We start from the raw sequence: 22748 nt of genomic DNA, 5'->3' as shown, positions 1-22748 counted from the left end.
TCTAACTTTATTGTTCACCGGTCTCTCTTTGGCAAACACAGTAGTCCAAAATATAACTTAAAGGTGCAGCCCTTCAAATATGAACTGATAAATAAACATACATATTTCTTACATTAACATGGCATCCAAGCAAAGCATTGTGAGCAATGTTTTTCTCATATTGAATTAATTTTGTGCTTTGCACCTACGCATTTTGGCGTGCGTATGCTTTTCTTTAGTGAATCTATTTCATTAAAATAATGTCTGTTTTCTGGGATACGTTGCTCACAATACTTTAGTTATTTTTTTTATTTTTAAATAAAGGCTTCTTATTTTATATTTTTGGTAAGAAACTATATCTGTGCAATAACTATAGATAAAGCATTCTGTATTGGAAGCCACACAATTATTATTATTAATGGATAGTTAAGAGTTATCACTGACATAAAGGATGATGTTATATTGTTTTCTTTCTGATTTAGTTCCTGAGAAGAAGAGTCTCCGCAGTTATTATTATTGAGGTGTACTTGCTGCTAGTGCAGAGCTTGTCTTAATGTTATTATCTTTATTAGATATAAAGTGTATATGACCAGTGTATATCTTTATTACACTGGCCAGAGACCTGCGCTTACAACTGCATTGTCATATTTGCTACATTTTCTTTAAATTCTCAAATTAGTTATCAATACCCGGGTAGTAAAAAGAGACCCGGTTCGGGTCGGGTAATTTAAAACCAGATGGGTTCTCGGGTTTCCGGGTGCGACCTCTTATTTAAACCTAATATTTTAAAACATTTGGGGTGTGTGCTTTCATAATTGTGGTGTTCCTGAGGCTGTGTGTTTTGCATTTGTTTTGTTTTTTAAAGGAGGAGTAATGCATTTTCAGCATTATCACTGGTCCCCCTCATTATTTGGTTGAAAATGGTTCACCAGAGAGCTTCTGGTGTCATTGTTATGTAAGAAAAAAATAGATTTCCAAGCCTTGACTGTATTATTATTATTCAGCGACATTTGGGAAAGCATATATGTGAGACAGTTAAGAGCCATAGGTAAGAGGTCATTTGTGTTTATAAAGTATGTTGTATTACTTTTTTTTGTCCAATTAGTCACATTATGCTTTCCTACATAAATGACTTTTTAATTCTTCAAAATATAATTAATTTTTGCAGTATTAACAGCTAAGCATATTATTTGCAAAAGAGGAGTTTGAGTGGTAGGGCAGTAGGTCACATTTCCAATAAAAATGGTGTAGTAAACCCCAATGAATAATAACAGGCAATAACTAAAGGTTATGGAGCAATCCATCACTGAAACATCACTGTATCTCCCAGGTTTTTATTTCTTTTTTATGTATTGTGAGCTTCCTTAGGGAGGTATACCCAGGCTTGTTCTTGTAGAAGCAGTAGGTTTCTCTTATTCCAATTTAGACATTTTACTTGACAATCCGAACATAAAAGAGTATGATTAGCTCTCCGGAGTAATGATGGGAAGACAGGCTCCTGGTGGTGAAAAGCCTGTTGCAAAGTTACAGAAAGCTATTAACTTAGGAAATGCATAATGTGATAGCATGCCCTCTAAATTATCATTATCATTTTAATGGAATTGAAAAAGAAATATATATTAATTTTCTTAACGTTATTTTATGTTTCTGTTGTCATTTAATGATTTTTGGGGAAAAGTACAGAGATTTGAGAATCTTTATTATCTTATTTTATCTTATTTATCTGCATGGTTCATGGTGTTGCCTTGGTATTATTTCTACTGTGAATCCGTTTGATTTCACAGCCCCAAGGGTTGACTGTGCAGGTGACTTTTCCTACCTTGATTCTTTTTTTAAAAAATTTATTTATAAACCCATATAGTATCTAAAACTAATATTAGAGTCACTGATGCAAGGATTTAAAGTTTCTAAAACATTGTACAGTTTTTCATTTGAAATTCATCTGTAAAACTGCCAAGAAGCTAAGTCAGGTAGACAAACATTTTCTTTCTTCTGAGATTAACAACATGTCTGTTTTAAAAATTTAAACAGCAGCAGATCTTCCATCCTAAGACCATCATAAACCTGCAGTTTTATGGTTCTCTTTCCAATAATGACGGGTAAATAAAATACCCTGGTGTCTTTAACATCATCCAAACAGATCCCAATGGAATAATATGTCTTTGTCTCCTTATTAGAACAGCACAGTGCGTGATAATTTTCAGGAGTTTTTATCCCTGAATGGTCACCACTTTGAACAAAGGCCTTTCCCTGATGTTGTTCAGATGGGCCTTGGCCAGCCAGACTCCTCAGAGGTGTATCGTCAAGCAAGACTGAAGGCAGAGCAGGAGACGAAAAAAGGAGCTTTTTACCTGGAGTGGATGTAAGTGGTGTGCTGTATATTATAAGACGTTATGCGTTTTAGACCAAAGAGAAAACTTGGCTGTATAAGAAAATAATGATCAGTTCAGTATACATTTTCCAAAGTTATCACTTGCTTAAATTCCAATAGATATTTACAGTAAAGTGCAAAGGTATCGTGGGTATCCTACCTCATTTTTCATATAAAAAGCAACACACCATTTTAATTCGTACTGCGGAGGGTAATTGCTTCTCATCAACTTAAGCCTGCAGTTAGTTTCCTTTCCTTTCTCAAATGCAGAAACCTGCTGCACTGAAAAATAACCCATTCCCAACACAGGAGGCTTGTTGCTAGGGAACTGACGTCACTGCTCTATTTTGCTAGTGCATTGCTGCCACAAGTCAACACCTCGTCGGCTAAAATAAAAAACGCTTCAGCAAGTAGATATTTAATTTGCTTTGTGTTATTGTGCAATGTGTGTGTATATGATAACAGTACGATATTAATACTTTGTTTTTAATTGTTTGATATATTTTTGTTTGTGATGTGCAGTACAGAATAGAACCAACAGTAATTCTAAGTGAAATTGCCTAAGTATATTGCAGCTAAGGCATCAGCAGTTAGACTGTAAAAATAGGGAACCAAGCCCAGGACCGGAATATCTCCGAATCCGCATTATAACGAGGTTTGATCTAATAAGGGGTGGATGTACTTGCTGTCTGACTTATTTCTTCTTTTATGATCTAAAATTCACTTTTTCTAATACTCTTCTTAGAAACAAAAGCAGTTTAGAGAGCTTGTCTCGTCTGATTGTCCGGCCTCATAAGGGAGCAGTTTACTATGCCTGCTTTTCTCACAACTGGCAAAACATAGCTTCCTGTGGATCAGATAAGACTTTGCAGGTAAGAATTCAAGTGTTAGTTGTATTTTTCTTGTTAAAATTGTAGTGGTTGTAAATGTAATGCTTGTGAAAGGTAATGGTTTCACTACGGAGCTCACAGAACATACCCTGAAATGAACACTTCTAAGTGAAATGGTACATATTAGTTCTCAATATTTACATTCTGTTACAGAAAATAAACTGAGAAAGCTCAGCCTTTTAAACACTAAGTGTCACTTCCTTATTCTAACCAAGTTGTTAGAAAGCATTTTCTCAGCCTACATTAAACATTTTGTTTCACTAGTGTATCTCCACCAAATTGTATGCTAATTTACTGCATATATTTGACTGTACTTTTGGTCTCTTAGACCTTGTGAAACACTTGCCTTTCAAGTAATGTAGATACAATTACTTTGAATGCATGACACTATAAGGTTAAACTAAGTCTTTAACAGTTTTTAAGTTTTTAATATACAGTTTCTTCAGCATCTTGTTTTAAATGTAAAGTGTTTTTAAACCAGACACTTTGTCTCACTTTCCAGAGGGCTTGGAAAGACCAGTAAGAACCTCAATTACTAAAAACCCACCTGTTCTATAAAATTGTTTAAACTGCATTGACACCCCTATTATAATTTCAGTCTGTTATCAATTGGGGTTTCCTGAGAAATTCACTACAATACTTCATATTTACAGTAAAGATACAATAAATATGTTCTTTGTGTGTTACATTTTTTATGTATATAGCTCTTTTTATTTATAAACACAAATTAACTACAGTTATATACTTAACTTTAAAAGGCAAAGAAAGCTGTTTTTTTTTTTTTTTTTTTTTTTTTTTACACTCTATCATTGTAGGACATCTGTGTTTTTTTTTTTTTTTTTTTGTGTACAGGTACCAACTGAATAATACTGGAAGTTTGACCTATGTTTGATAACATGTTGATAAAGAACCTTTCTTATGTAGGTTTTATGTATGTTGCCAGATAGTTTTGCCATAATAATATTTAAGAAACTGTCCCCATGTTTCAGCTGTGGAAACAGAGTAAATATTCTATAAGTGTTTTAATAACTTGTATTTTCACTATTTTATTATAGTGTTACTGACTTTTCCAGCGTTCCACAGCACAGTTAATGTTTAGGCCTTTGCAGGCAGCTGAATTGTCATGTATTTCCTGTGTTTGTGGTGCTGCAGGTTTTCAAAAGCCAGACTGGAGAGAAACTTCTTGAAGTTCAAGCTCATGATGATGACGTGCTATGCTGTGCATTCTCTCCAGACGACAAGTTAATAGCCACATGTTCAGTGGACAAGAAAATAAAGGTATATTTTGACAGGAAGCAAACGGAAGACTGGCAATTCTAAAAGTTGTTTTATTATTATTACAACTTCAGATAAATCTGTTCAGGTACATGTCTGCCTCATTTGTCTCTGTGTTAAACTGTTCTATGGAATACAATAAAAATAAATTTGCCTGACTTGTAGCTGTAAATATTAGAATTGTTCAGCCTCATTGATTTCAGTAGAGCACGGCTGCTATATGTCTTGCACTCGTGAAATATTTACAGTATGGGTGCACGTGGCAAAGTGATTTATTGTAGACAGGTGCAGGGGTGATGCAGTGTATGAAAGAAGCAGACAGAGAGAATTGTAATCCAGTTTAGAAATGTTTTATTGTATTCCTAGGTCCGGCGACCAAACAATAGTTCCCTGGCAGTACACACTAATGTGTACAGCACGGGGTATATAGCAAGAGTCCCAAACAATAAACAAATATCCTTCCCACAATAATACGAACACGGTCACAGTCCTGGGTGCGTGCAGTAGTGCTCGTAGTGGGTGATACAGTTTATATTTGTGATAAAGGTGCAGTGTTTACCGGTTTCGTCCTGGCCCCTGGCGACAGCGCCGGAACTGTGTTAACTGTCTGGTAATGTACAAGACAAGACGAGACAATTATAAACAAACAAAAACACAACACTCACGATTTTCTGTAACAATACAGTTTTACTGTCCTCCTGGCTTTAACTCTTTACAAACTAATGAGAGGGAACTGATTACGAGTCTCCGCCCCCATTATATGCTGTCACGCATAACCCCTTGGTAAACGAATGTAGCTGCCTTTACAATCTGCGGCTGCTACATTGTTTCCCTTCTGGGTTAATATGTTCTTGCAGCAGAGTCTCGCCTTCTTCCAGACTGACCGACTTCCCAACCTGGGGAAAGAACTGTCAGGCCAGCCCGTTGAAAAAACTCTGTCCTTGCTTAGTGCCCTCACAGATCAGGAGAGAGATTTACAACCAAGATTCATTGTATTTCTGTCACAGTGCCCTAATACTGTATGTTGAAGAAAGCCATAAAGAAAAAGCAGTATGATTAAAGCAGAAAAGAATATATGTGATACAAGTGTGTGTGTGTCTATATTTAATATCTTGGTTCTTGGTTCATTTATTCAGTTCTGAGTCCAGAGGTTGGTGAAAATGAGACGTCTTTTTTTCTTGTTTGAAAAATGAAAATCATCTGTTAGGAAAAGTGGCAAAATATGTAATCCCAGTGCAAAAAGCTTTTACATGCTATGACAAGTCATTTTGACATTTTCACAACTTTACATAAGAATATAAGAAAGTTTACAAACAAGAGTAGGCCATTCGTCCCATCTTGCTTGTTTGGTTGTTACTAGCTTATTGATCCCAGAATCTCATCAAGCAGCTTCTTGAAGGATCCCAGGGTGTCAGCTTCAACAACATTACAGGGGAGTTGGCTCCAGACCCGCACAATTCTCTATGTAAAAAATAGTGCCTCCTATTTTCTTTTCTGAATGCCCCTTTATCTAATCTCCATTTTTGACCCCTGGTCCTTTTTCAGGTCGAAAAAGTCCCTTGGGTCGACATTGTCAATACCTTTTACAATTTTGAATGCTTGAATCCACCTCATAGTCTTCTTTGTTCAAGGCTGAATAGATTCAATTCTTTAAGCCTGTCTGCATTTGACATGCCTTTTAAACCCAGAATAATTCTGGTCGCTCTTCTTTGCACTATTTCTAGAGCAGAAATATCCTTTTTGTAGCGAGGTGACCAGAACTGAACACAAAATTCTAGATCAGGTCTTATTAATGCATTGTAAAATTGTAACATTAATTCTCTTGATTTAAACGCCACCGATGCCTTTTAAAACTGTGATGAGACCAGAATTAAAATTCCCTTACCATTCAAACCTGGTCTGATTGTTCAAGGCCAATTTACTAAAGAAAGTCATTTTCACAACATCATTCCATGTTCTTCATGTAAAGAACAAATACACCCAAAAAATACACATCCTTGTGTTTTGTAATTAGAATCGAAAACAATTATCGTAACAGGCTGGTTAAGGAAAACATCAGGTCAGCATTTATAAATGCAATTCTCCAATTCAGCAGAATTGTTCCACACAATCTCACGATATTTATAGTTCCATTACTGTACACTGTCACGTTGCAGTATCCCATGCTTCAGCTATGAATTTACTGCTCCTTACTACGGTTAATAGCCACAGTTAAACTTGATTTACTGTATTTGCCTGTGCTTTACCAGGCTTTCACTATAGGTTTGTTATGCTTAACTACAGTTTGCTAGGCTTTATCATGGTGTATCACCATAAGCAATAATAAGGTTATGCAACTGCTCCAAAATACATGAATGCATAAGCCTCGTGATTTGTGGAGGGTCATTTCAAAATAACTGTAGCGTTATATGCGTTAATCCATACCTATGGTGTGAATATAGTATTCTATTAAGTTTTCTTTTCCTTTGCAGTTTTCCATGTTTAACACTTTTTTTGTCTTTTAATATTAGGTCTGGAATTCACAAAATGGAAATTTACTCAGAACATACGATGAACATTCTGAACAGGTGAATCACTGCCAGTTTACCAATACAAATCGCAAAATCTTGCTGGCAACGTGCTCAAATGACAGCTTTATTAAAGTAAGTTGGCGCTGTTACACCAGTCAAAAGTTGACCAACATTTCTCAAACCTTGTTTGTTAAGCAACATTATTATTATTTTTTTTTGTATATTCAGTGCAGTTGAAAGCAGCTAAAAGTTCACTTGAATGTGAAAACGTGTTGGCTTTTCTCTACATAAGGGGAATGCAACCTGAGGCCCATTTACCTGTCTGATCTGACGTGATCTGTTTAATGCACCAATGCAACAAGGCACTATAATAGGCTATATAGTAACAGTATGGCAAAGACAGAAAAAATTGTATTAACAGATACATTAATCCGTTATAGAAATAGATAAAATGTTTATTTAAAAAAATTGATTATTTAGAGTGAATTATATACAATGTTAATGTTCTGTACTGGTATGTGTGTGTGCACATATTTTATACAGCTGATAGTTGTTCATGGGGATTTAACAGACATTGCAGTGATGGGTTTCACAGCTGCTTGCAGATTATAACTCTCTTGAGTAAAATCCTCCTTTATATGTTCAGTCCATGCTAGTGTATAGGACATTAGCATGAAATTAGAGGATGCTGCAACACAGTGGTGTACTGCTGGGGTTTATAAAGACCTGCTGTATATAATTCACAGGCAAGGATTTTGTGAGGCAAACAGCGGTGCAATTCATCCAGTAAAATGATCTTCGATTGTACATAGCAGTTTTTATATCAGCAATCAACACCTACAAAAAAAAAAAACTTGATTAAAACTGGTATTCCCAGTTGATTCATAATGTAAAACTGCATCTTTAAAAATGACCTGAAAGCTTAAGGAATAGTTTTGGTAGTATAGGTTTGTAGATATATGTACATTATGTATTTTTTTTTTTTTTTGGTTTGTTTTTTATTTACCATTAAACCTTTTGACTGGATTGCTACTTGCATCTGTGATTAATGTATGGTTTGTGTGTTAACTTGTACTGCTGTCAGTAATACAAACTGATATTATGAAGTTATTGCTGATAAGTCTTGGTAGCCAATATACTTGTTCTTCTTATAACTGTTTTTCCAAAGCTGTGGAACATCAATAGACCAGAATCTCAAAACACGATGTTTGGGCACGAGGGTCCTGTTAACCATTGCTGTTTTTCACCCAATGACCAATACCTGGCCAGCTGTTCAAGCGATGGTACTTTAAAGGTATGCTTGCTTTTAATGTTGAATCAGAATTGAAATATACCTACTTGCCTGCATACTGGCTATTATTGCTATCAATTTACCTACTGTACCAGGCACAGTTTCTAAAAATCCTCTTTACAACATTATCCAACAATTAAATGTTGCCTGGTAGCAAACCATCTGACAGAGTTGGTTCTGCTCAAAATATTAAGTGTGGGGAAAACTAACCAACTCTGTTGCACCTGAACTGCAAAAAGTGTGTAGCTTAAGCCTTGGGCTTTCATCACTACAATCTTCAAATGAATTTTTTTTTTTTTCGTTTTGATTAGAGCAGCTCCTTTGTTGTGTTTTCATGGCCTGTCAGGAATAGTGCTGTGTAGGGAGGCATCATTTAGTGAAGAAACCTCCTGACTGATTGCCATTCCGTTACAGCTTTGGGAAGTACATACAGCTAATGAATGGAAGTCGATCGATATACTGGATTTCTTCCCAAGCCTCACAGATGAGCCCAAAGAGTCGGAGGTGGTAGTTAGGTGCAGTGCTTGGTCATCAGATGGTACCCGAGTTATGGCTGCTGCAAAAAACATGCTGTTTGTAAGTATGATTTCTAATATTATCTGAGTAAGCTGTGAAAGCTGGAATGTTTGACTTAAATATACAAGACCTTATTTTATTGAACACACTTTTTTAAATTTAATATGTAGTATATCTATTTTGGTTTGATACGGTGATAACACATCACATACATTTTTTATTACTGTTATTACTGATATTACTGCTATGTGAAGTATGCTAAAAATACATTCTAATCATATATATATACAGGGCTCCCCCTTTATAACACTGTTGTCAGGAGCCATAGTTAAGAGACTGTGCTATTTGTGCTACGCCTTATAACTAAAATACTAGTATTAGTGTAATGGCATTAAGGGACAAATGGGAGCCATGACTGTGCCATTATAACGGGCCGCTTTACAAAGGGGGCGCACTGTAATGTGTTTTTCGTACTGAAGATTGATGAAACATAAACAAAGCTGTTCAGATGTTACAAATCTTAGGCAAGCCATAATACCGGATTCTGCCAAGTCAACGCCCGGTTTGAACGATAGCGACCCCCCCCCCCCAACTTTTAGCAAAAAGTACATTTTTTCAAAATAAATGCCTGAGGGAAAATATCGTGTCTCTAGCGAATAGAAAAAACTGCTCTGAGCATTGAATGATTCAGGGTTAGGTTTAGGGTTATCTTCGGTTGAGATAACAAAGACATGGAGCAGTTCTGATGATACAGACTCTGCAGTCTGATTGACTACGCGTTTCTGTTAAAGTACAATCCATATTTATTATGTTGTTGTTTTTTTTTTTTGTTTTTTTAGACAATGCAAGAGCTTGTATTGAACATTTGGATGTTAATTTATTATTTTGTGTTGTATTTTCACATTAGACACTGCAATTTCTTATTTACAGAAATTATGTAAAGCCCTTTATTTTATGGACCAAAAATTTCACGTTTTTATATATATATATATATATTAAAAAAGTAGCAACTTTTATTTTAGTGTTTTTTCACCTACAAATATGTTTTTTTTATGATGTGGTTTTGTACTGGACACTGCAGCTTTAAAGTCTAATGTTTGTTTTGTGAAAATATTTGAAATGACAAAACAGTGGACATACTGCAGCTTTGAATTGTATTTTGCTATCCATGAAATATGTTAACTATGTTAACACTCTTTGATTCTTTATTGTGACTATGTGCTGGGCCCTACCTTTATATTTTAAGCATGCCTAATTGTAAACGTAATCAACACTTTTGTCTTAACGACAACTTTACGCCGCCACCCCCCCCCACCCCCCCTGCGGCAGGTTCCGGTAGATTCCGGTAGATTATGATCCTGTCATTACTCTGAGGGTTATGATCGTCTAAGTGTTTCTGCTATTAGTCATGCTTAAAAATGTTTCTAAAAAATTGTTGAAAGGAAAAAAAATATCATAACTTTTCAAACAGTTATTCACAGTTCCTGTCTAATGGATTATTTGTCTAATGGGAAGCATAGTAAATAAACAGGGTCAGCCTTCATTGTACGTTCATTTCTGAGAGAATGAAAACTATGTGTTGTACAGTTGTCCTTCGCTAATATTGACACTGTTGTGCTGTACATTCAATATGCCAGACACAAAGTATGTCCCCCAATAATAACCAATTTAGTGAAACGCTAGGTCGCTGATAATTGCATGATACAAAGAGACACCATTTTTTTATTTATTTTATTATATTGATACCAAAGGTAGGACAAAAAAAGCAGAACAGCTACAAGTAGCTTACTAAATCGCAAACATTAAAGACAGGATTAAAAGATGTGGTTTGATGTGGACGACAATAATACAAATTCTGAAGTCCAATTGCTTTTTGTAATGAAATGAAAGTCTGATTCATTCCATCATAAAAAAGTAACAGGTAGGCTATGTGTTTTACTTGCAGCCACATGTACATGGTAACATTTTCTAAAGTTTAAAACAGAATTATATCTGTAAAATGTGTGCAGTATAGGTATAGTATCATAACTTGTCAGTGCAGCACCGTGATCTATTTTGTGTTAACTGTGTACTAAGTAGGCTATAGTAAAAAATAAATAAATAAATAAAAGTTTCAATTAAAAAGAATCGTTTAGTATTTTCGCATTGTACAATAATGTGTATAGTGCAGCAGCATGATTTATTTTGTGTTGCTGGTTGCCTGTCATGGGTGGCTTGGTGGGTGACTGCAGACCAGGAAGTATACACAGACACAATACTGCGGGGTGAGACACCATTGTGCTCTTTTTTATTAAATAAAATAAACCAAACCAAACACAAACATTAAACAGAACAAAAACACATTAACACACTAAATGGCACAAGGGCCAAAACAAAAAGGTCTATACAAACACTCACGGACGCACATAAACAGACAGGATTAGACAGCAGTGAACACAGAAAATCCTCCACCTCTCACCTACATCAACATTAACTCTAACTAGCCATTTCACCACCCAGGATCACCTTCTTTATACAAGTCTGGAGCCTTAATTAATAATTTAAACTTGTTTTAAGTTGACGGCTCCAGCCACATTGTCATGTGTGTTTTTGCTGGGAGGATTTTCCCTCCACCCAGTATTCCCCACACACTTATAAGTTAAAGTAAAAAGAAAGTGCACTATGTATCTGTGGCAGGGTGATTGCCCTGCACAATGGTAAATGAGTGTTGGTGTGATTTGTATGTGGGAATGGGTTTATTGAGTGTCGTTTTGGAGTTGATTTGTTTGATTGAATTATTGTTTACAGACGGGCGCTTGATTGAGACTTGCTGCCTGCTATGCTTGGTTGAGGGGAAGGGCAGCAAGTGATTGGCTGTGCTGGTCTTCAATCACCAGGTGGGCGGGTCTCGACAGAGTGTCCGTCAGTTTAAAAACATCCGTGGGAGATAGCTCGGGGCTGCTGCAAGGCCTGCTGTTTTCACGGCACCTTTGATTTATAGTTTGTTGTACTGTGTTTTATTTTGTGTTTTTGTACAGTTTGCTGTATTAGTCCTCTGTGCATTACCATCGGTGGTAATGTCACATGACCACCTTTATTTTTACTTTCATTTTCTGTCTGTTTATTAATAAAACCTGTGCGCCTGTGCCGGCGTTTTCAGCTTCACCCCAGTTGTCTCTCTGTATGCTTGAACAGCGGCTACCCACACACGTGACACAAGTAAGACCCTGTCACAGTATTCATTTGATTTTACTACTGTACTGTATAATGTATAGGCCTACTGTACAGATTCATGTTTTTACATAATGTAATGTTTACAGAGAACACATTTGGGTATTTCAGTCCAGTGATTTATGCATGTTAAAATCAAATGAGAACTATAAATGTGGATGTGCGTTATTTTGGACATCCTATCCGTCTCCCGACATGTCCGGTTTAACCCCCCCCCCCCCCCCCCCCCCCCCCCCTCAATTTCTCTAGGTGTTTGACATACAGAGTGCCACCTTGCTGTCAGAAATTAAAACTGGTCGGCATAGCACCATTCAGTCCTGTGACTTCTGTCCCAGCAGTCAACTGGTAGCCGTAGCTCTGTCCCACTATACTGTAGAGGTTTGTGAATTTTTATTATTTATTTATTTATTTCACTTTGTGCCCACAGGACCAGCACAGGTACATCTCAATAGTGCAGCACTAATACAAAGTGAGACCTAAACAGGCCATACTCAATAATAAACAATACAAGAATTATACATCCAAGCAATAGCAATATAAACACATGTGTACACACATATACGTACAATACACACATATTAAAAGATACAGATATTTATATTTAAATTATATTTCAACAGAAACAAGTTATTTCTAAAGAAATTGTATATTTATAAATTATAAAGAAGTAGATTTGTTTTTTTTTTAAATAATTTATTTATGTTGTATGTTCATTTTTGATTACCATATTATAAAACTAATGATGTATTTTTTTTTTTGTTCCTTCTATTGTTCACATTAGTTATGGGACCTTGAGTCCAATAAGAAAGTGGCTGATTGTAGTGGACACCTGAGCTGGGTTCACTGTGTGAGGTTCTCTCCTGATGGATCAATACTGCTCTCATCCTCCGATGACCAGACTGTCAGGGTAAGGTCTTTAAAACAAGCTGTTGTTATTCTGAAACATACATACAACTGCACAGATGCATGCAAATAAAGAATCTGCAGAAAAAAACATAATTTGAAATCTTATATAATGCACTTATATGCATGTCTTGTTTTTGTGCTGAAACTGGAGTTTTCATGCCTTGTTTGCTTTTACTGAGTCTTGCTTTACTTCGTTATATATATCAATCATTCGGCATAGTGCACACTACCCACATTTGTTATGTCATCTCATGAGGTCTCCAGGATTAAAGTCCAAATACTTAGGCATGATAGTCCTTATAGATAGAAGTGTAAGACTGCATGGTCTTAATGGTCAGTATATATGATGGTCTTTGGTGAAGTACTTATTGGAGAAATAATAAAGTATTTTTTTACCTCAGAATGGCCAGCGTAGTAGACAAAGCCTAAATTTAAAGTGAAACTGAGCCTCCTGGGTCAGGCTTCATCTCTAAAGTGTGTGGTTTGAAAATGGTGAGGGGAAATAAAGTGGTGTTAATCCATTAACACTCAATACTCCTTAAAGATTAGCGCCACTGGGAAAGTAAATGTGTTAAGTGAAGGATTTCTGTTCACTGCACACAGACCCGATGAATGTCATCTAAGATCTTTTTTTCAAGTTTTAACTTTTTAATGGGAAAGATGTTTTTGAATTTAAGCAATTGTGACCAGCTCGTTAGTGCAACCACATTCATTCAGTCCCCTTTGAATTTGGAGGTAAAGTAGTAAAATAATTTAGTGCTTTCATCACTATACTGAGTAAAAGTGTATGTGATGGTGTTATTATGTGAGTTAGGAAGGGGATGAAACAGTCTTGAGGATCTTCTATTGGAACCAGGTTCCTGCTAAGAACATTTTACTCTTTCTTGGTCATAATAATATAGGGTATTGTGCTGGATCTTTTCCTTTTGCAGTTTCAGTCATTATAGGTAATCTGGGAGCCAAATCTATTTTAAAGCCTTCAATGCTGTATTATTTTCTGGCAGCTTTGGGAGACCAAGAAAGTGCACCCATCATCTGCTGTGTCCTTGAAGCGTGACTCTGATGTACTCTTCCACCACAATGAAATTAGTGTGATAGTGCCTGACAACAGGAAACGTTTGCAGGTACAACCTCCTCCGTTAAAAATAATGGTTATATATACAGTACCAGTTAAAAGTTTGAGTACACCTGCTTGAAACCAGGTTTTTCATGATTATCTGTGCTTTTAACACTTAATATTTCATTATGTGATACGTGTACTTATATAAGCTGATAATCATAAGTGAATTGCATTCAAAAATTTAATTTTTAAACGAAAATGTAAATTTTGTCAATTTCAATGAAATGGTCACCCAAAGCAAGGGGATTTCAGTCTGAAGTCAGTTAAACATCTGCAATGTGTATAACACGTTGTTAGAACATTGGCCTAAGTATAAAAGTGTCTTTGTTAGATGTTCTCTGAGGTAACTTGCATGTTACCTAATTAATCTTTTGTCACCAATTATTGTTAACAGGTGAGGGTCCATGATTACTATAAATATAGGTAGGAGTATTTGTAAGACGCAGAGAGGGTGAGCGCATGAGTTCTGCATGTGTGGTTCCCACTGTCAAGCATGGAGGAGTCAGTGTCATGGTCTGGGGTTGCTTTGCTGGTGACAGAGTTGGTGATCTTTACCAAGTCCATGGCAAACTCAACCAGTATGGCTATCATAGCATACTTTAGAGGCATGCCATTCCATCAGGATTACGGCTAGTTGGGCAATCCTTCATTCTTCAGCAAGATAAAGACCCGAAACACACCTCAAAGTTGTGCAAGAACTATCTGGTGAAGAAGTGAACAACAAAGTGACAACTCAATCTAATGACCTGGCCTGCCCGGTCTCCAGACCTCAATCCCATAGAACTTGTATGGAAACGTAACGTAACGTACGAACTGGACAGAAGAGTCAAAGCAAAGCTACGCACAAGTGCCCTACATCTCTGGGAATTGCTGCAAAAGAGCTGGGAAGACATGTTGGGTGATTTCCTGCTGAAACTTGTTAACCAAATGCCTTGTGTTTGTGAGGCTGTTATTAAGGCAAAGGGTGGCTATTTTGAGGAATCCAAGATTTGGAGACAATTTTCAATTTTCTTGAACATTGCTTTGATACTCCTTATGTTTTGTTTTGTGTATTGTAACATGTGTTTTCATTTTCAAGTATTTACAGAAACGTATACGACGTAAAACATTGTCAATTATGAAAAAAACCCAGTTTCCAGCAAGTGTACTCAAACTTTTGACTGGAAGTGTGTGTGTGTGTGTGTGTGTATTATAAAAAAAAAACATTAATTACAATAAAGAAATATATTTCATACATTTTAATGTACATATAAAAATGTTAAACTTTAAGTACACGGTGACAGGGTTAGAAGGTACATGGCTGAAGTAACCAGGTTTCTTTTCATTTCTTGCATGTCAGTTGAGAAATGGAAAGACAGGGGAAGTGATATATCAGTCTGAGGAACAGGAGTCCCGCATTCGCTGCTGCTGTCTCAGTAAAGACCCTCAGGCTGCCGTCTTGGCACGAGAGGATGGAACTGTAAAGGTAAATGGCTTTCATGCACTTAGTCCACCTAAATCTCACATAGGGCTTTTTTTTATAGCCATATGCCTAGGAATGATAAGTAGACATTTTTATCTATTTTCCCTTAATCCTCAAGGTGATCCTTTCTAGTTATAATGTTCCCTTTCAAGTATGAAATGTAACCATTACCTAATGGGTAAAGACACCGAAACCTGAATATTCGTTACCAAAGCCGCTTGGCCGAGCCTGTGATGTAGTTATGCCCCCCCCGAGGGTATAAAGGAATTGTAAGCACAACCTCTGCGCTATTTTTCCTTTCAGGATCTGACCCAACAGGAGGAGACTGGTAACAAAGAAGTATTTGTTGCTTATGACTGTATAAATTTCACTAATTATTGTTTTTTACATAATTTAAGCAATATTTTATTTACGCTATAATTAAAAAAAAAATAATAATTTTGCGTATATTGTGCACTACAGCCTGTTGCTGGTTAAGTCCCGCAGCTGCCTTGACGCAAGTGAAGCCAGCGGCTTGAATCACTCCTTCCCAGGGATCAAGCAAGAGAACTCGGCTGACTTGTACTATCTTCACAGACTGCTTATCTCCGACTGGAGTTAAATTAAAATTCTCCTTTTAAGTTATGAGATGTTTATTTTGTGAACTGTAATTGTGTTATTACTTCTCAAAGTGCACTGAATCTCATTGCCCAGTTGAGATTCAGAGGTAATCAGAGTGCTCAGTTATCTGGAAGCTCCAGCAACAGAGCACTCACGATAGTAACATTCCAGAAACTTCTGAGCATGATGGCAGCAGCTTCCCAGACTTCCTCTGGGTCTCCTGTGCATGCGCCATCTGCAGGCCTGGTTTAACAGGGTTTTTCAGCCTGCATTGAACCGCGGCCACCTGTTGACAGTGTCTCATCACTGTCTAAGGCACTCTCTTAGTGGAAACAGCCATCCCACCTACACCTCAGCGTAGTGCTTGGCAGTGTCACCAGAAGAGAGGTTGTCACCACGGACGCGTCCAGCCAAGGTGTGTAGAACTCCCCCTTGGCAGGGTCTCCACATTAATGTTTTAAAGCTGCAAGCAGTTTACCTAGCCTTGCAGCATTTTTTGAAGAGAATTTGAGGGAAACATGTGCTTGTCCCTACAGACAACATAACAGTGGTGGCTTACATCAATCACCAGGGCGGCCTCAGGTGTCGAGTCACCTCAGGCCTGCAAGCTTTTGCTTTGGGAACACGAGGACCTCCTCTCACTGCAGGCAGTAAATCTGCCCGGGGTGGTAAACTGGCCTGCAGACCTCCTCCCAAGGAAAGTTCCCAGCGCCTCAGAGTGGAGGCTTACCCCAAGGTGATGAGTCTCATTTGGGAGAGGTTTGGGAAAGCAGAGATAGATCTCTTTGCCTCCCAAGTATCGACCTACTGTCGTCTCTGGTTCTCTATAATAGGAGGCAGGGACGGTAGACACCAGTGGCCAAGGTAACTGCCTCCCCACCACTCACCTTGCTCCCGCTGTGTGTGGAGATAATCAGGCAGGACCAGGCCAAGGTGCTCCTAGTAGCCCATTATTGGCCCAGGAGACTGGTTTTAAACCCTGATGCAGCTTCCGAGCAGCCAGCCGTGGAGACTGCCCAAGCGCTGCAACCTGCTCAGTCAGACCTTATGGGGTTCAACCCAACGACCTGTCCCATGGCAGTTATGCTGTAATTTTTGCAGGACCTGAGGGAATCCCCCTCTACATTAAAAGTCTATCTGGCAGTTATTTCAGCTTGCCATGTCAAAATTGACTCGGTCTCCCAAGGAGCTCACTTCTTGGCGGTGCAATTTTTGAAAAGAGCTTGTCGGCTTTGGCCGCCTATGAAGGATATTGCTCCTCACTGGAGGCTTAGTGGTGCTTGAAGCACTCATGAAGCTTCTGTTTGAGCCCTTGCATTCAGCTGAGCTGAAATCTTTATCACTCAAAGCAACTTTCTTGCTTGCAATCACCTCTGCAAAGGCATTCTCAATTGCAAAAGCCTGATTCATTTTCGCAGAAGCCAGGACAAAAGTTACGTTCCTTACCAATCCTGCTTTTTTGCCAAAGACTATCTCAGCATTTCATGTCAACCAGTCTGTAGAATTGGAGGTTTTCCATCCACTTCCTTTCCAGTCTGACAAATAGTGGCAGCTCCATATACTCTGTCCAGTGTGGGCCCTAGCATATTATGTTGACAGGACGAAAAGTTGGAGGCAGTCCAAACAATTAATTTTGTTTGCTATGAGGCGAAGTCCCACAGTCAAGCCCTGTCTAAGCAGAGGCTGTCCAAATGGATAGCAGACATAGTCAGGACTGCCTACGAGCTGGCCAACTCACCCCTTTAGAAAAGCTCACTGCCCATTGTGGCATGGCTACTTCATGGGCTTTTTTCTAGGGTACATCTGCCAAAGATACATGCAATGCAGCAGTGTGGGTTACTCCCCATACCTCCGCTAGGTTCTAAAAATTAAATGTCGTGGATCATCAAAACCCTAGTTTTGGAACTAGACTGTTAAGGGTTTCCAAGTCGACCCTTACAACACAGGCATAGAGGTGAGTTTCTCCCCAGCTACTTGTTACTGGGGATCCAAATGGTAACGCACAAGGCAGCCTCTTGGCTTAGCCTTGTAGCATTCCGCCCTTGTGACAGCTTGAGTATACTCAACCATTAGGTAATGGTTACATTTTGTACTTGAAAGGGAATGTTAGGTTATTATCATAACCCTGGTTCCCTGAAATAGAAATGTAACCGTTTACCTTCAAGGTCACTGCGTCCATGATTGCAGCAGACTTGAAGGAAAAATGACGATGAGATCTGTGCGCGCAGATCCTTTATACCCTCGGGGGCAGGCATGACTGCGTCACAGGCTCGGCCGAGCAGCTTTGTTATAGAATATTTAGGCGACTTGATCTTTACAAGGTAAACACCCATTAGATAATGGTCATTTCTATTTCAGGGTACCAGGGTTCTGGTAATAACCTAACGTTCTGTGGCTTTGATCTGCAAGTTTGCTTGTAATTCAGTGAATCCCAATTCATCATGTTTTTTTATTTATCCCTGAAGATACAGTATGCTCAGTTTAGAAAGCTCAGTGCTTCTGTATCTGTCTTGGGGATTGTTTGATTTAATGTAATCAGTTAATGTTGAAAGTCTTTCTGAAGTGATAAATCTACACTGTGTATCTAGGTTATGAATTAAGAGCAAAAATTCCACATTTTATGATTACGTTTTTCAAGACAAGAAAAGAAAGTCATTTATTTTTTACATTAAATTGTTAGTAATAGTTATTAGTGGGCAGGTTTTTTAGCATAGAAAATTATTCTCCAAGATTTATATTACACATTCTATGGTCATAATGTTCTATTACTCATACTGACACCTTATAAGCTATTAAATGCTTTTTTGGAACATTTCTTTATGACTGCTAGCCATGATTGTTTTAGTTTACTGTATATTTATAAGGGTTATGATTCTGCTAGATGCTGCAAATTTAAATGCTATGTCTTTAACAGTTTGTTATACTGGGCCACAATCATCAGGCTTCATTTAATTATTTAAAACCTGTTAAAGACATTAAAAAAAGAATAAGGTGAATAGGCCTTGTCATATAACTTCGTATATTTATTAATCACGTTTCAGAAATGTGTAGTTTTTGAGTAAGTTACTTCCCTTTTGTCAAAAGTCTGTAAACCAGTACAATCAGGACTATGTATTTGATTTGTTTGGGTGTGTGCAAGTACATGTGATTGAATGTGTTGGGGTGTACAGCTGTAGGATGTTTATCTACTGTATGTGTGGGAGGAAAAAAAACATTTTTGTGTATCACATTCATCCTTTTACAAATGTTGGGTCTATTTCTGCATGTTGTACACAGATTATGTGTTATATATAAGGTGCTTGGTGTACTTGAATAGTAATGTTCTATGATGTTTACTATGATGGATTTCATGGGGTACTAGATGTAAGCAAACCTAATCATGCATAAGTATGCGTTATATTTAAAACAATTATGGTAAACATACTTTAGAAGAATACTTTAATAGTAAAATATTTCTTTTTTGAGTAATAAAGACACTGCCCTATTCAGATGAACTTCCAGTGCCTTCAAATTTGCACTTCCCTTCTAGTAATAGCAAGGAGCATATGATTATGGTTTTTTCTTCATTTATTAACCATCATTTAAATTATGTGCTCAGAATTAACTGGACTGTGGTCAGTGTCGTAAAACTTTCAACCATTTCCTTAGGCCCTGTATTTTAATTTTCTGACTTGTAGTAATACACAGCATGAATGGTTAGAGACAGACCTGTACCAGTTACTGAGTTTTCTGGATTGAAACAAAAGGGAATTTGCTTCATTATATATTTTATTGTAGGCAGGTGTGATGTCCCCCAAGCAGGTACTAAAGAACATTGGCTGGTGGACACTGCAACTTCTGACACTGCAGAAGAGCCTCTTAGCAGCACTAGGACTAGAGAATGGCACAGTAAAGGTGTGAGGACAGCTCCTGCATCTCACAACACTAACGCTTACCCCGCATGTACTACAGCTGTGGCCAAATTTATTAGTTTTTCATTAAGTTTCTGGAAAATTACAAACCGTTATGTAATTCAATGTGTTAATGTAACATTATTTTTTAGATTTCATTTGACTTTATGCAGCAAAATTTGTTAATTCCATAGGGTGATGTAAAACTTTTGGCCATCGCTGTATAACATTGTATACTTTAGTTTGTGCACTTATACTAATACAAGACTTGTTTTAAGGTGTGTGCATATATTCACCTGTAAGTCACCTTGGATAAAGGTGTCTGCCAAATAAACTAATAATAATAATAATAATAATAATAATAATAATAATAATAATAATAATAATAATAACATTTATAGATAGATAAGTACAAAAAGCATTATGCGAAAAGCAGTTATAGTTCTGTTTAAGCTAAAAGCAGTATGTACTTTTATTTATCACTTTCTGCACTGAAATAAGTTAATAAGATGCATTAAACATCCAGTATTGTAGCTTTACCTTTGATAGTGTTGTACAGTGTTTATTTTTCAATTGAAGTAACCAGTCATTCAAGTATTGCCAGGTTGTCAGTGGGAGAGAACGACACTCGAAATGGCAAGTAATAGTATATAAGTTCAGGGCCCAAGGTGACAACCGAAAACTGGGTCTGATTCGCAGAACAGTCTTGGTATTTAATTTACTGTATGCAGTTAACATTGCAGTAGGCATTTTACGAACATTTTAAAATTACTTTTTATTGATGTCTAAAAATACAAAGCCCTAACCCTAAACCCTACAGACCACTAAGTTAATTTACCCCAGATAACTGCTGCACATGATGCAAGGCAGACCATATCCTAGGAAGCTGAGCAGCTACTATCTGTTAAAGTAAACTTAGGGGAACTGTTATCGGGGTGCACCGTGCTACAACCTAACCGAAAAGACTAAAGACATTAATTCTGGGACTGCAGCCAATAATCACCAAGTTAGAGATACACTGGAGTTGCCCGTAGCAGTTTATAATTAAAAAAAATAAAAATACTGAAAGTTATTTCAAGTGATCCAGGAAGATAAGACACAGCAAAACAAGGTCCAATACATCTCCCAGTTATTGTTATAACTTATATTGATGTGAAACCGTCTCTTTAAGGAAAAAAACTCCTTTATCTTAATATTCTGTAATTTAAAGGGTACATAAGGACCTTTTTATTTTATTGTGTTACATGTTCCCATGTGTTGCTACAACTGTTTACGTAAGATCTGTGTATTATTTTAATGTTTTGGGTTTTTTTTTTTTTTTTTTTAACATTTTGACCACTTTTTTAAACTTTTAAATTGCATTCCCTGCCTCAAGATGGCTTCCCATGTACCTGCATGGACCTATCAGAACTACATTTCCCATCATCCTCCTGCTCACTATTAAATCCATCTCTGTTACATATGTGAGCAGGAGGATGATGGGAAATGTAGTTCTGATAGTTCCATACGGGTACATGGGAAGCCATCTTGAGGCAGGGAATGCAATTTAAAAATTTAAAAAAGTGGGCAAAATATATATAAAAAAAAAAAATTAACACAGGGTTCGTACGGGTCATGGAATTTCTGGAATGTCAGGGAATACTGAAATCGGTTTTCCAGACCTGGAAAGTCAGGGAATTTTTACAATTTCTAGTTGTGGTCATGGAATATCAGGGAAAATCACGTAAGACAAGTTACATTGCCCCGTGTTCAAATTATTTTTTTTCTCCCCACTATTACGGTTGTACGTTTTCCCGGCACATTTTATTATCAAGCGTTCATTGGTTTTCAGCTGTAGTGTTACTATACATGTTTCTGTGTTTCAAGTCAGTTGTGTTTGTCGCTGACAAAATGAGGGTTGCATACTGATTGAATTTATTTAGCAGAAAGTATGCCTGGAAAATGTGTTTTTAATGACGTGTGGCTTGCTGACGAGAAATACAGATCATGGGTGGCTCGAGTAGATGATAGGAATGCAAAATGTGTTTTGTGCGGCACAAAATTGGATTTGTCTAATGTGGACGAGGAAGCATTACTTAGCCATGCTAAGAGCAGCAAGCATCAATTTCGTTTGGAAAGGTGAAGAAAATACAAAAAATATGGACATAACTCAGTTTCTGAGCAGCAGCGTAACTGGATGATTGATTCAAGAGCCAAGGCTGTAGACAAGGACTGAGCGACTATAAAAAATCTTTCCACACCCGGTGCTGTAACTTCAAGAAATGACGGAGTTCGAGGCCTCGGGTTGTCGACATATAAGACGTTGGAAGCAGAGATTCTCTGGTGCTTGAAACGTACTCGGTCACATTGGTTCTACAAGTCAGCAGAGTCCACAGGTAAGTCTACATTATTTGTATCATGGGGTGCATTTTTCGTTTTGTTGAAACATTTTTTTTTTTTTATTAAAATCCAGTTCGCTGTGTATAATGAAAGGGAGTGACACATTGCTCGAGTGCAAGCTCTAATAAAAATTAAATATTTTTTTAATTTGAATTGTCAGTAGTCTGGCTTATTAAAATGCCTATGCGGTGAAATTCATTAACTTGGTGCTGACGTTTTAAAAGACAAATTGTGTATTGTACTGTGGGGTAGTAAATCATGCCTTGTAGGAGAAATGGCGCGCGTTTGAAGCCACTGTACTAAGCGCAGATTGCAAAGCAAGTTCAGAGAAACTAGTGTCTGTGCAGAC

General features: G+C 37.3%; 1 protein-coding gene across 7 annotated transcripts in view; it reads left to right on the top strand.

The window, feature by feature from the left end:
* LOC121319656 (apoptotic protease-activating factor 1-like) overlaps positions 1-22748 on the top strand; it is an 81594-nt gene that overhangs the window by 14269 nt on the left and 44577 nt on the right. For 5 of the 7 annotated variants that reach the window (XM_041257305.1, XM_041257301.1, XM_041257298.1 and 2 more), the window contains 11 exons: positions 2157-2341; positions 3096-3222; positions 4393-4518; positions 7026-7157; positions 8194-8319; positions 8731-8892; positions 12292-12420; positions 12824-12949; positions 13953-14072; positions 15408-15533; positions 19908-20024. In XM_041257305.1, coding sequence (XP_041113239.1) covers positions 2157-2341; positions 3096-3222; positions 4393-4518; positions 7026-7157; positions 8194-8319; positions 8731-8892; positions 12292-12420; positions 12824-12949; positions 13953-14072; positions 15408-15533; positions 19908-20024 — 1476 coding nt within the window. The remainder of the gene's footprint in view (positions 1-2156; positions 2342-3095; positions 3223-4392; positions 4519-7025; positions 7158-8193; positions 8320-8730; positions 8893-12291; positions 12421-12823; positions 12950-13952; positions 14073-15407; positions 15534-19907; positions 20025-22748) is intronic. The other 2 variants (XM_041257303.1, XM_041257304.1) reach the window with 1 other exon arrangement.

The sequence above is a fragment of the Polyodon spathula genome, chromosome 8 (genome assembly GCF_017654505.1).
Source record: "Polyodon spathula isolate WHYD16114869_AA chromosome 8, ASM1765450v1, whole genome shotgun sequence".
Lineage (NCBI taxonomy): Eukaryota > Metazoa > Chordata > Actinopteri > Acipenseriformes > Polyodontidae > Polyodon > Polyodon spathula.
The sequence above is the reverse complement of the archived record's forward strand: the minus strand, read 5'-3'. Positions and strand labels throughout refer to the sequence as shown.